Source organism: Syzygium oleosum, unplaced genomic scaffold (genome assembly GCF_021117445.2).
Source record: "Syzygium oleosum isolate NSW1041296 unplaced genomic scaffold, Sole_v2.1 Sole_v2.39, whole genome shotgun sequence".
NCBI classification, from domain to species: Eukaryota; Viridiplantae; Streptophyta; class Magnoliopsida; order Myrtales; family Myrtaceae; genus Syzygium; species Syzygium oleosum.
The window spans coordinates 2,095,815-2,109,807 of NW_026607523.1; the positions used below are offsets into that span (position 1 = coordinate 2,095,815).

The 13,993-nt window shown below is 38.8% G+C and overlaps 2 protein-coding genes across 2 annotated transcripts; one reads left to right on the plus strand and one right to left on the minus strand.

The window, feature by feature from the left end:
• Positions 1-5,677: 5,677 nt before the first annotated feature.
• LOC115687584 (cytochrome P450 714C2-like) lies at positions 5,678-9,569 on the plus strand. The gene is made up of 5 exons (XM_030613213.2): positions 5,678-6,114; positions 7,038-7,264; positions 7,714-7,955; positions 8,313-8,670; positions 9,024-9,569. The coding sequence occupies exons 1-5, from the start codon at positions 5,790-5,792 to the stop codon at positions 9,447-9,449; spliced, it is 1,578 nt and encodes a 525-aa protein (XP_030469073.1). The 5' UTR covers positions 5,678-5,789; the 3' UTR covers positions 9,450-9,569.
• A 402-nt stretch (positions 9,570-9,971) lies between these two features.
• Positions 9,972-11,963, minus strand: LOC115687587 (cytochrome c oxidase-assembly factor COX23, mitochondrial). The gene is made up of 3 exons (XM_056305830.1): positions 11,819-11,963; positions 10,441-10,517; positions 9,972-10,233 (listed from the first exon to the last, which is right to left on the minus strand). The coding sequence occupies exons 1-3, from the start codon at positions 11,907-11,909 to the stop codon at positions 10,186-10,188; spliced, it is 216 nt and encodes a 71-aa protein (XP_056161805.1). The 5' UTR covers positions 11,910-11,963; the 3' UTR covers positions 9,972-10,185.
• Positions 11,964-13,993: the final 2,030 nt, after the last annotated feature.

The window sequence follows — 13,993 nt, forward strand, 5'->3', positions numbered from 1 at the left end:
GAAAAGAGAAAAGGTATTTCAAGATTTGAACTTTTTTTTGATAATGTTGTTTGTAAGATATACATTTAAATTTTAAAATTGAAGTATAAAGCAGATATATTAATTCACACATTTGTCCATTGATAGGGTTAATACCACAAAAAAACCCCAAATTGGTACATATGTGCCAAATTTACTCCAAACTAATTTTTTTATCATAAAAAATCCAAAACTGGTACATCTATGACAATTTTACCCTCCATCAGTTTCTGTTAAATTTTACCGTCAAATTTCTGAGTTGGATGACATGTGGAAGGTTTACGGGGGTACCAGTTTAGGGTTTTACCCCTCTATTTGTCACATATTTACCAATTGATGATGTTTCGTTGTATTAATACAACTTAACGGAAGGTAAATTTATCGCAAGTGTACAAGTTTGGGGTTTTTTGTGGTTAAAAACTTAGTTTTTGGTAAATTTGTCATAAGTGTACCAGTTTTTGATTTTTTGTGGTAAAAAAATTAGTTTAGAGTAAATTTGTCACAGATATATCGGTTTGGCGTTTTTTTTTGGTATTAACCTTTGATAAAATATCTATATAACAACTAATTGAGGATTTTTTGGGAAGAAAAACAAACGGATCGCGACCCGTTAAGAGTAGGAAGTCCTCTTTGCTCGAACATTCACCATCAATTGAGAATAGGGTTATTTTGGTCATTTGAGGTTGGACATCAAATGTGAAATATTTATATATACATTAAAGATTCATCCTATATGTTTTATTATATAAAGCGAAAAGGAACTCGGGCTTTTTAGAGAGGATCACAATCCTTTTTTCCCCCTACAAAATATCCTCAATTAATTATTTCATAAATATTCTACCAACTGATAAATTCGTAAATTATTTATTTTACTTTAATTCTCTTGTACTCAAATTTTATATAATTTATCTTACATATTTTGTGACAACCTTACCAAACAAATTTTCAAATGCTTTGAATATGTTTTTCTTTTTCAACACATAGGGAAAGTTCTTCACAATTTGTCAAAATCTTATTTCCGTTGATTAATAATTCAAACAATTTGTTATAAGGCATATTTACAAAATATTAAATATCAATTTTCTTTGCATACACGCAAGCGTATGCGTATGTACTTTTCCTAGTAAGCTCATATTGACAAATAATTCCTATTGAAAAAGAAGGCGTAGTATAAGGGAACTTTTGCATACCTCATAGTTTATGATGGCATTTATTAATAAGTAAAACCTTTTTGTAACATCTAACTATCGGGATGGAGGACCAAAATAGTATAATTTTCATAGTAAGCGAAGTAAAATGAAAAAATAAAATAAAATAATAATAATAAATTCATTAAAATTATATAAAAAATTTATAAAATTTGTTAGCGTCAGTACCGACGACGCTATGTCAACGATTTCCGGCCGAAATTGGTCTGATGGAATGAATTGACACAGATATAAAATGTTTATGATTTAATTGGCAAAAAAATGTTTAGGACTGAATTGGCTCAATTACAAAAGATTTATGATTTTGTTGGTAATTTTCCCGATTAAAGAAATAGCCGACAGCTATTTAGAAGTTAAATACATAGCAAAAGCTTGAGTGCCAAGTTTTTGAAGAGTATAAGCTTGTGAATTGAATATTATGGCATGGGAGGAAAAGTTGGTGTGGCTTGCACCCATTGAAACATTCCAACCACATGATGATGGACCACACTTGGAAAAGAATAGTAATCAATGAAATTAGAGACATCTTTTTCTCACAGTAGAGTGATTTCTGGAGGGTTGTCTGAATTTAATTTTTGCACTAGTCCTAAGGTCGGTTCAATGACACCGTACATGACTAAAAATAATCAAAAAGTCAAATGGGGCTGCTCCTCTTTAATTCAAGTGATTATTTATGAGGACCATGCTGCTTGCATAGCGCGCAGTAATTTTGTGGCCGAGATTGAGAACATGCCGTTTAGGCCCAATTTGGTGAGCAGATATTTTCAAGTGACGGATACACCATGTGATAGTGACATGTGATGCGATCGACCGATCAATAGTGAGATGCATACCTACAAGGCGTCTTCATAGTATGTGCATAATGGCGATCGATCGATCATATCACGTCGTTATTGATCGGAGGTGTATCCATTAGACTTGAGCATCGGGTCCGATTCTACGAGGGAACAAGACCGGACCAGCTGGTGCGGTCCCGTTCTAAAGAGAATTGGTTTAGTTCCCAAATTCCGAGAACCTAAAGCCGGTCGGTTTCTGATTCCAAGACCAGAACCTACACGGGAACCAAAGTCCCACCGTTCACCAATTTAAAAAAATGCATCAGGCCAAAGGCAAAGCCCATGGGCTCTTCGGTTGATTATAGGGGAATGCTTGGGCCTTTCGGCCAATTTGAAAAGGGCTTCGGTCGTCCATTATCCAAGAAAGGCTAATCTCCGTGCCGATTGAATTGCAAAAGCCCATAGATTAGGGTCCCTCCCTCGTAATTGACTTTACAAGACCCCCCACCCCTTTGGGATTTGCTTGTGTTTAGATGTTAATTGTTGCTGTTCTATCTTTGCTAGTTAGGTGAAAATCGGTTCGTTTTGATCCCAAAAAAATTACCCTGAAGCCTAGCCATGCCTTCTGCACACTAGCGGTAATGGACAAAAGTCCCAATTTGATAGTGGTATGGATCGAAGTTCCAAGGAAAGTCTCCCTTCAAGTCCAATTCAATCCTTATAATTTCTGGGCAGCATGCTTTTCTCACCAAAATATCCAACTAAACATCAACTGCAGGCATCCTAAACATCAGCCATTGATAATCCTACCATCATAAACCCAAATCGGACCATCAAAATTGAACATTTCTCATCCATTTTCGCATCAGTTAATCTTTTTGAAAGATCAGCTAGCGCGAATCCGATAAGCCGTATAATCATACTCATTGATTGAACTCGCGAGTCCAATAGAACTTTACAAACTCAATGAGCTTTGGTGATGAGTTTAACCCACATAATTCTCAAGCTCAGTTTTAAAAGCAAACAATTGGAAGCCCACTCAACATAATCTGACTAGATTCACATGCCACTTCATGCCGGACATTTATCAGAATAATTAAATATTCAACCACGTATTTATTTAACATCTTAAGTTTTTATAATACTTGGCAATGATTCTATCAAAATCTCATATGATATCAGAGTAAGAGATCCTGAGTTCGAATCTTTCTAGGTCCAAACTAAACGTGAAGAGGAGTGTTATAGCTTAAACTTTTAGGACAGTTGACAATAGTCCCACCAAAATCTCACAGCATCCACCTAAGCTTTGGCATCAATTCACCGTCAAGACTCCACAAACTATGCCCGTCTTTTGTGTGCGAATGCAAATGGCACGGAGGCTTCAGAGTATTGATAGATATGGTGACCATTTCTTTCTCAGGCAACGGAGGATGGATTTGAGCCAACTTCTCCCTCCAACGTTGAGCAAACTCTCCGAAATTCTCATCGGTTTTTCTTTTCCATCCTTTGCAAGTTCATACGGGTCGGAGCTATCTTCATGTCGAAGCAGTATTACTTGAGGAAAGCACTGGCGAGGTCGGTCCATGTCTTGAGGCTACGAGGATCTAGTTGGATGAACCAAATCAAAGCACAAACTTTCTCGCGACGTCCGAGTCATTAACTTCTCGTTTTTGCGATAATAAGCCATCTTTGCCCCCGTAGAACTTGAGGTGAATGAGAGGGGCATCCAGACCCCTCGTACTTTGTGAACTTGGGGAGCTCGAACTTCTCAGGTACTTTTAGCTCAAGCAAACCCATCTTGGCAAGCTCATCAGCGTCTTGAACATCTTTCACTTTCTCCTCCATCTTACCCGATCGCTTCTAATCCGACTCCCTCTCCTTTTCTTCTTCCGAAGACAATCCGGGAGTGGTGTCAATCGCGACGATGATCTCCATCTGAACCAGGATTTGGCCATCTTCACCTTGCTCCCCAGTTGGAGATTTGTCGGAGGATCCTTGCGGAGCGGTCGGAGCGGTGATCTTCCCAGCGACCGAGATCGAAGCTAAGATGCCATTGACATTGTGCAAAGAATCAGCAGGGAGGGGTCGCCATCCTGAGCCATTTCAGTCCTAGAGCGAGTGCAAAGTAGACTTTGGACTGCACTGCAGGGAGATGTTTTGGGAGACTTTAGTGTTTCGAACGAAACTTTTAGGGAAAAGGAAAAATAAATAGAAAAAGACACAGTTTTTATCGTAACTTAGGAGTTTTGGAAAAGTTTCGTTTGATTTTGAGATCTTTAGGCATATTCTTGGGCTCTTGGACCTTTTTTTCCGGGTAATCGAAGGTTTTATCGAAGTTTGAACGCCCTTGACTTCCTCGTCCGACATCCATTCAACTCGATTTTTGTTTCGTCGGATTATTTGAGATACTTAATTTCGGGGACGTGGGGTTGAAATTGCAAGATCACGAATTCCCTAACACCGGGAAAATGGGCGACCGAACTCAGGAGGCCAAGAGAGCGTCGGATTCGAGTGGCAATATGGATGTCTAAAAGACTGGCAATTTGACGAGTAGAACCCCATTTTTTGGGTGCAAAATGTGATTCAGTCCTTATATCTCTATTTTGGTTAAGCTTTTGCTCAACCGGAGGTCAAACTTAATGATTTTTTTTTTAAGGCGGGGCCAAAATTTGAGACGTCCAACAATAATAATAGGCTTTTAAATCAAGTTTTCCTAAACGGGTTATGGCACCCGACTAGGTCCCGTTTAATTTCGCGCACACATAGCCGGTCACCGGGCTTCAAAAAACCCCCAAACTTTAAATCCGATTGGGCCATCTGCATACGTGGGGCCAAGTATTGATCATTGGGTAGGGCGGGATTACGCACTAGGCCTAACCCAAAAAAATCACCATTTTATTTTGTAAAAAAATCACCAAAATTCAATTCATTTTCAAACATATAACACGTGATTCAGTCCCAACTTGACGTGGCACTTCCACGTCGATAACAAATCAACATCAACAAAGTAATTGGGTTTTTTTTTAGATAAAGAAAGTTCGGAGCAAATTTAGACTAGACCTAAAAATTAGGGTTTTTATAAATTAAATTTTTTTTGGAGTGAATTTGTTATCGTCCCTGACTTTCGTATCATAGAATGGTTTTATTTTGGAGAATTTCAACAATTTTAATGTGTTTGATTTGTTATCGAAGTGGAAATGTAACGTCGGTATGTACCTATTGCCCCATTACTTTGCTGATGCTGATTTTTTATCGACATGGAAGTGCTACGTCAAGTTGGGACTAGATCACGGGGGTATATTTTTTAAAATAAATTGAAATTTGTTGATTTTTTTTTTTTACACAAAACAAAATCCGGAGCAGATTTTGGACTGGATTTAAAGTTTGGGACTTTTTCTGAGACAAAAAAACGTTTGGGGCAAATTTGAGACTGGACCTAAAGTTTGGGGTTTTTTCTAAGACAAAAAAAATTCGGGGTAGATTTCGGACTTGAGCTAAAGTTTGAGGTATTTTAGGAAATTCACCCAACACGGAGGGGCTGGACTAACTAATATTTTCTCCTAAATAACATAATCCTAAAATTAAAATATTAATTCTACTTTTGGACGTCAGTATTCTGTAGATATCTTTTCTTAAAAGTGGAAAAGACAAACTACTTCTGGAAATCAACTTATTTTAATCTCCCACTTGTACAAACTTACTAACTCATCAGCTGACAATAGTCCTCCCTGTGAAGCGACGAGAGGAAGAAGAATCGCCAAACCGAAACGAGAGAAGAGAAGGAACGATGGCAGTCGATGAGCCTGCATCGTCTGCTTCCATGGCGATGGTGAAGATGGCCTCGACATTGATCCTGGGCATGCTCGGGCTTGTCCTGATGCGTGCGTGCAGAGTGTTCGTATGGGGACCGAGGAGGCTCAGATCAAGGCTTCGGGGGCAAGGAGTGGGGGGACCACCTCCTTGTCATCTTCTTCTCGGAAACATCCCGGACATCAAGAAGATCCGAGCTGAAGAAGCGCAGAGAGCTCGAGAGTGCCGCAAAGATGGCGTCCTCTCTCACGCCTGGCCTTCGCTTCTGTTCCCACACTTGCAAAAATGGCGAACCCAATACGGTACTCTGCTTTTCCTCTGTTTTCTTTCTTGATCTTTCCAAGAAAAAGAGTTTGGGAGTGATTATTTTTCACATGCTTCATTGGCCAATTAGCTTCGTCTCTGTGATTTGCCTGAGCCCAAGTTGCTGGAATTTGTTTTTTCTGGGTCTTGTTTGTCTTTTATTCATCAACTTGTCTCCAGGATTGTTGCTTGGGGTCTGTTTTCGATTGGTGAAAACGTTTGGACTTCTAGCTGAACTCTGGGATTTTGGGTTCGTTGTGGAGCACGAACGGTCAGGATCGTGACATTTGACAGTTTGACAGTCTCGACACTTCTCAATCTGCTATTTCGTTGACTTGGATCCGTAAGGAGGCAATGACACTTTCAGACATTAATGTTCAAGCACTGGACATGTTTTGTGATTATATTTGTGTGGGACAATTTTCTCTTCTTTTTCTTTCTTTTTATTTTGGATGAACAAAATAATGAATCTCGAATGCCAACAGTTGATGCATGTTTCTTTGGGCCCTTTAGGAATTCAGGGAACTTGAACATCCTAATATGCTTGCATTGCCTCAGCTAATATGGTGAAAAATGAAGGAGAACCCTTTCTCAGTGTCAGTTGCAAAGTTGGGTTTTATAGTTTAGCCAACTGACTGTCCTCATTAGAGAAATTCTTCTGCAAGCGTGGTCGATTGCCAGATGCTTGCTGCATAAGTTAGCTATAGTGACCGAATCTCGAAAAGTGTCACGTGACGACATTGTTGCTCATGTGATTGAAAAATTCCCGTTGTCCATAATGCATACTTAATAGAGATATGTGCAAATGAGATACAGAAAAGATATTTCTTGTAAATTGGCGATGATAGATCCTTCTCGCACCACTCAATCTTGAACTGTGTTCCCCATTACGAGAGAGTTTATGTTGGCGTGTTGTTGGCAGGACCCATCTTCATGTATTCAGCCGGGCACATACAGTTCTTGTCGATAAGTGATGTGGAGATGGTGAAGGAACTGACCACGTACACATCGCTGGGCCTTGGAAAGCCTTCCTATCTCTCGAAGGACAGGGGAGCTTTGCTTGGACAGGGCATTCTCTCGTCGAGTGGCTCTACTTGGGCCTACCAGAGGAAGATAATTGCCCCTGAGCTGTATCTCGATAAGGTTAAGGTGATTCTTCCTGCACATTTCTCTTTTTTTGGATCCTTACAGATGAACCTTGGATCGAGTGAATTGGTAGATGTACATACACTTGCCTATTATTTCTGCAAATGCAATTCAAAGTAGCAGTAACAGGAATAGCATACATCTAATGGTGATCTGTGGGATCTTTAACTATACTACTAAAGCTCATGATTGTTATTTAGATGTGTTGTTGCTTCGCTGTGACAATATATTCAAGGTAATGAAGGAGAAGTTATGTGCCGCAATATGGCAGACGGATGTAGTTAATAGTTAGGAAAAAACTTCTTAAGAAATATATGAAGCTGATACAAAAATGTTGCTTTTTGAATTTTATGGAAATCCTAGCTAAAATGTACAGAACTTTGTAGATTAATGAATCATCAATCAGTAGTCGCTCATTTGCCTTGAAATCTTTTTTCTAATTGCTTTTCAAGGGCATGGTGAGCCTCATGGTCGACTCCGCAAACTCGCTGATAGGGTCTTGGGAGAGCCGAATAGAAAGCAGTGGAGGCACGGCGGAAATAAGAATCGATGATGACTTAAGAAGCTTGTCTGCAGACATTATCTCCAGAGCTTGCTTCGGAAGCAGTTACTCCCAAGGGAAGGAAATCTTCTTGAAGCTCAGAGAACTTCAACAGGTCATGTCACATGGAAGCGTTGGAGTAGCTGGAATGAGGTAGAGATCTATCAGAGCTAATCTAATAGAGACTGAAATATCATATAAAGGGTGATGATGAATTCGATCAGTGAGAAATCAAAGTTAGAATTTTATATATCTAAAAAGGTCCGTGTAATTTCATATTCTGAAGTATCTGTGATTTAACTACAGTTCAAAGAAAAAGTATTGGATGATTTTTGCTACTTGTTTATTTGTTTGGGAACTTTCTTGATCAGCTTCACAAGCATATTTGCTCAAATATGCTCAAGTTTTATCTTTGGAACCTTGTATCTACATGGCTCTGTTTGTATTCATCCAACTTCTGTATATGATAGCATAACCCAGTCTAAGCCCCTATGTCTTTAAACATCTCAGATACCTGCCAACCAAAATCAACAGACAAATTTGGCAGTTGGACAAACAGATTCGGTCGACGATACTAGAGGTCGTGAAAGCACGAACGCAGGCTTCACATGAGAAGGACCTCTTACAAGTGATACTCAAGGGTGCCAACAATGAGGGCCTACCATCAAATATCTCCGCCGATAAATTCATCGTGGATAATTGCAAGAACATATACTTTGCTGGCCACGAGACCACTGCTATCACGGCATCTTGGTGCCTGATGCTATTGGCTGCTCATCCTCACTGGCAAGCAAGGGTTCGTGCCGAAGTGCTCGAGATTTTTGGCGGTGGCATTCTGGATTCTGATAAGCTCCGAGGCATGAAAACGGTGAGTCACATTTGTTTATCTTACACTTGCTGCCCGAAACTACAGGGTGTTGGGAGATTCTCTGGGTCTTTGGTTATTTCACTTGCTCGTGCTTTTGGAGATCGTTTACACACAACACCATGCAAACATCTACCAAAATTACCTTTTAAGCTAGGGGTTTATTCTGAATTGATTATTATTCAGAAAACATCTAAGCCTGAAATTTGGATAGTAGGTTTTCATGAAATCATAGTCCTGATGGGTTTCTGAATGGGGGGCATTCCTGTAAGCATTTGAAGCTTCTCTTTTTTCCCTCTGATGTGCGTTTCAAATTCATTTGCAATTTCCTAACAATCTTTATCAACTATTGGCAGCTAACCATGGTAGTTCATGAGACTTTGCGACTCTATCCACCAGCGGTGTTCAGCATAAGAGAAGCCCTAGAGGACATCAAGTTTAAGGGACTTCTGATTCCACAAGGCTCGAACATCCAAATTCCAATCCACATTATGCACCAGCTACCCGAAATATGGGGGACCGATGCTTCAGAGTTTAAGCCAGAGAGATTTGCACAAGGAATCTCTGGAGCCTGTAAATCTGTTCAGGCATACATGCCCTTTGGTATGGGACCTCGGACCTGTGCAGGACAACACTTCGCCCTGGCTGAATTGAAGGTGATCCTGTCGCTCATTCTCGCCGAGTTCTCGTTTTCGCTTTCACCTAGTTATCACCATTCTCCGGCATTTAGGCTGGTTGTTGAACCTGGAGATGGGGTCATCCTCCATATGAGGAAAGTTTGAGAGATTTCAAAGCTTGGTTTTTGTGTCGAAAACAGTATCCTTATCACTTGCAAACATATCCTGGAATTGGTCTCTCTTGGAAATTTAATGTTATGAAATATATTTTTCCAGTTGGCAAAAGCTGCAAAGAAGACATTGATTCACCAACAAATTCCTTGGAAAAACTCAGACTCTGCCTATAGATGGTATTCTCGAATTATGAACGAATTCTGTGAACCCTCTTTGTGACTGCATAAATGAGCATTCCATGCAAAATTTTTGAAACAGGTTGATGATATAGATGCACCCAGTAAAGGCAGTGTTCTGTTCAAAGTCTACTGACTTATTAAAAGAAATTGGCACCAAAATTTCCAGTTCCACCAAGAAGTTCTAAGCTTCGCTTGTTTTCTTCCTTTTTTCTTTTCTTGTCGCCCCATCGGTGGGTGGGTTCATAGACGTCTATGCATTCAACATTCTCCAAATTCTTTAGCAAAAAAGTTAGGCGCAATGTATCACCTCTTCACTGGCCATGCTAAAGATATGTACGAGACAACATCAGAAACTGTGTTCCATTAGTTTTCTCCAACAAGGTTGCTCCTTAGGTTGCAAACCTTGATTCACACAAATCAAGCTGTCAGAAACTCAAGATCTTGATTTTATTAAAACATTGTGCCCAAATTTACAACACTCAATCTTCCGACCTTGAAACAGCCATCTTGTCTCCATCTATCAAAACCGAAATCCTTGAAAACAGTCTTCAAGAGAAGAGGGACCGGTTCTTGTTACGTTCAAGTCGAGCTTCCCTCTATCGAAGCAAACAAAGGCACAACACAATGTTACCAAAGACTACTAATATATACACAAGCAGAACAACAACACTACATTTATATACTTCTACTGGTCCAGATAACTTCTTTAGTTACATCCAGATAGAATATCGATATCCAGGTAAAGGGACAAAAAAAATCGATAGGCATGAAGTCCATATGACTGAAACGCTTAGGTTCAATACCTCTTTTTTCTTGCATTCTTTGTAAACATCGAAATGTTCCTGGCATTTACTCTTGTCACGACTGAACTCTTCTAAACCTGCATTATCAACATATACAGTTTATATTGCAATGTTATAGGTCTCAACTGAGAAGGGACAGTCAAAGGAATGTGCATATGGACATTTCCAGGTTGGGAGAAGGCAATGAAAGAACCAACTAAAAGCCAGTCATTTTGTGTATAACATGAAAGTCCGTCATATAAATACTGTAAATTACAAAACAAGAGCCCTGACACTTTGTTAGGGATCGATGGTCGGTGCACATTACTTTTGTAAATCAAAGCAATCAAGTTCAAACATCACGTCAGCCCTTTCGATCTACAAGCATAAGTAATGGATCACACACATCTGTACATCTATTCAGTCATTAATTCGCCTCAACTCCACGCAAGCCTCATAAACCTCAACTTTTTAGCATATTTGTTGCAGGCAGTACACGTTATGATATGCACGAAAGCATTCTGGGTAATGCACCAGGAACCAATGCTTTTCTTCCCCCCTCCTCTAGTCAACGGATTGCAGTTTATCCAAAGGTCTCTTGTGTCTAAGAAACGCAAAAACGATCCTGCTATTACTAAACTTGGGCAGCTGCTTAAACCCTAATCAAAGTCCACCAAAACACTTAAACCTCCTCTGATCAACATTCTCCACTGACATGAACGATCTATTCCTGACCAATTCCAGGACATCCAGCATCGAAAGCTCTCCCAATACTTCCTCAAAAAGGGTAAAAAAAAAGCAGTTCCTATATATCATCAGTTCTTCTCTCCGTATCATTGAAGGGTCACTACCCAGCAGCCTGCTCGAATAAGGCCGCAAATACCTAGGAGGGGCAGCAATTGTGAGGGCTTAAGCAATTTACACCGATCATCATCGTAGTAATCTGAATCTAAACAAGCAATTCCTTTCCCCAAATCTCTGGTCATTATGGAAATTTCCTAACACACAACACCCTCTTATTGACTCCCTACCCACAATCCGGAACAATCAGAGAAAACTAATCGATAACTCAATAGTCGCCCCACCATCATCCCTCGGGATTGATCCTAAACATCATGCCATTGCCATCCCAGAACTAAATCCCGAGCCCTTCTTCGCAATACCCCGAATCGACCCACACACACGGTGAGCCGCCACCCTCTTCGGCTTCGCCGAGCAACCAGCCATACAGACAAACCCTAACGCCGAAACGCCAACCGAACTCTAGACGGCGGACGAAAAAGGAGCTCGCGGGCAGATTTGAATTGGGAGATCGGGCTTGAGAATGCACGACCCGATGGTTCAGGAAGGTGGACGAGAAGGGGTAGGGTGGAGTTTCACGGCGGCGGAGGAAGCTTACACTTGAGGGAGGCGGCGTACTGAGGGTAGCAAGGGGAATCGGCGATCCTCGCGGCGCTTGCGTACGGCGGCGTTGAAGCTCGCGACGCCATTTCTGGGACCTCTCGCCTTTCTTTTTCCTTATCTCTTTAGTTTTGCCTACAGCCACCGGGACAAAGCCACTGACCACCCTTTCTACGTGGGAAGAGAGACGTGAGGAGTTCGAATTTTCATCTCTCAGAGGGGTTTGGAACAGGGACGTGTAGTTTCAGATATGAATTTCGATTTTCACGTTCTGTAAGAGGCATGATAAAAGTCTGAGAGTAAATTAAGAGTTAGAGTAGGACAGACAAAAAAAAAAGTTTTGCCTACGTACGTAAATAAATGGGAAAATGACATAAACAGTGCGAACTTTGATCTAATATATAACGTGATTCCTAAACTTTTAATTTGTTCAATGTGATATATGAACTTTAACCTAATATTCTATGTGGTCATTAAACTTTTAATTTGTTCAATGTGGTCTTTGGACTTTTAGTACATGTTCAATTCAGTCCTTAAATATTGAATATTTTCATATAGTTCAGGGATTACACTGAGCATGTACCAAAAGTCCATGGACCATATTTAACAAATTAAAAGTTCAAACATTAAATTAAAGTTCAGGGGCTACATTGAACAAATTAAAAGTTCATGGACCGCATTACACATTGAGTCAAAGTTCATGAACTTTTTGTGTCATTATTCCCTAAATGAATTGGTGACAAGTTCGTCAAATAATAATTTTTTTTCAAAGAATATTTGAACTCATTTCTCCCTTTCGTATCTTCTCTCTATGCAATAAAAGAAGAGAAAATGCATAAATGGTCCTTGAATTTGTCCCAATGTGCAATGTGATCCCTAAACTTGATCGATATGGTACCTGAATTTTAGCCAAATATGAAATGTTTTCTCTAAACTTTTAAATTGTTCAATGTGGTTCTTGAACTTTTTGTATATGTTCAATTTAGTTCTCAACTATATAAAAATGTTCAATATTGTTGTTCCATTAGTTCAAGCTTAGGGACAATATTGAATAAAAATGTTCAATATTGTTGTTCCATTAGTTCAAGCTTAGGGACAATATTGAATATTTTCATATAGTTCACAGACTAAATTGAACATGTATCAAAAGTTTAGGGACCACATTGAACAAATTAAAAGTTCAGGGACGACATTGCACATTAAAGCAAAGTTTATGTACTACATTGAATAAATAAAAAGTTAAGGGACCACATTGCACATTGGGCAAAAATTGAGAGACCACTTATGTCTCTAAATTCATAAAGTCAAATTCTGACCTGAAAATTCCATGAAACCCGAAGCATGATAGGAGATTCTAAAGACAACACTATATTATAATTTAATGGACAAAATTTAAATTTGAAAATTATGAAAATAATCGTCATATAATCTCCTAAATATCTCTCATCTCGAATTTGGACTCTGTTTGTTTCGCGAAAAATGAATGAAGTGAATGATATTTTCCAAAAAATGATCACTTGTATAACTTATAAAAATGAATTAATGAGAAATATTTTCTTCGTCCACTAAAATATTTAAAAATAAATTATTATCGATTATAAAAATATTTTCTATTAATTATCCATTTCAAATCATAGAAGTGATCATAATATTTTTTAATTAATTTATTTTCCGCGAAACATATCAGCATTGAATTCGAATTTTTCTCCTTTTACAACCTTTAGAATTTTGTTGATGTCCTTTTCACATGCATGTGCACGAGATTTTTTGCCAGCATCAAAAAGTAAACTCAAAAAGCAGACTCGACGCTCTTCGATTTCAAACTTCATCCAAAAAGTGGATACGGATGTGCATCCTACTATTGAGATAAGTTATAGTAAATGGAACTTATCATACTTCAAGTTCAAATAGTCAAGATAATAGTCAAATAATAGTACAAAAAGGCAAATCAAATTTCAATATAGATGTTGTCGTGTCATGACCATTCCAATTCTTCTCCTTAAAAATATCGTATCTAATAATTAAATCTTGTTATGATTCGTGCTATCTCATGAGAAATTACAAGAATGTAATTTCTTTTATATTTTGTGAACAAGAAACAAAATAATCGTGTTTTGATTATACAAATGAATATTGATATGTTATATAATTAAATGACTAAAGAAAAGACATG

Excerpts from the sequence above, each read along its gene's own strand:
- LOC115687584 (XM_030613213.2), top strand. The coding sequence starts at position 5,790 with ATGGCAGTCGATGAGCCTGCATCGTCTGCTTCCATGGCGATGGTGAAG. Across the intron at positions 6,115-7,037 it reads AAAATGGCGAACCCAATACG|GACCCATCTTCATGTATTCA; the intron begins GTACTCTGCTTT and ends TGTTGTTGGCAG. Across the intron at positions 7,265-7,713 it reads TGTATCTCGATAAGGTTAAG|GGCATGGTGAGCCTCATGGT; the intron begins GTGATTCTTCCT and ends TTGCTTTTCAAG.
- LOC115687587 (XM_056305830.1), bottom strand. The coding sequence starts at position 11,909 with ATGGCGTCGCGAGCTTCAACGCCGCCGTACGCAAGCGCCGCGAGGATC. Across the intron at positions 10,518-11,818 it reads GTACGCCGCCTCCCTCAAGT|GTTTAGAAGAGTTCAGTCGT; the intron begins GTAAGCTTCCTC and ends TTGATAATGCAG. Across the intron at positions 10,234-10,440 it reads AAGAATGCAAGAAAAAAGAG|AGGGAAGCTCGACTTGAACG; the intron begins GTATTGAACCTA and ends TTGCTTCGATAG.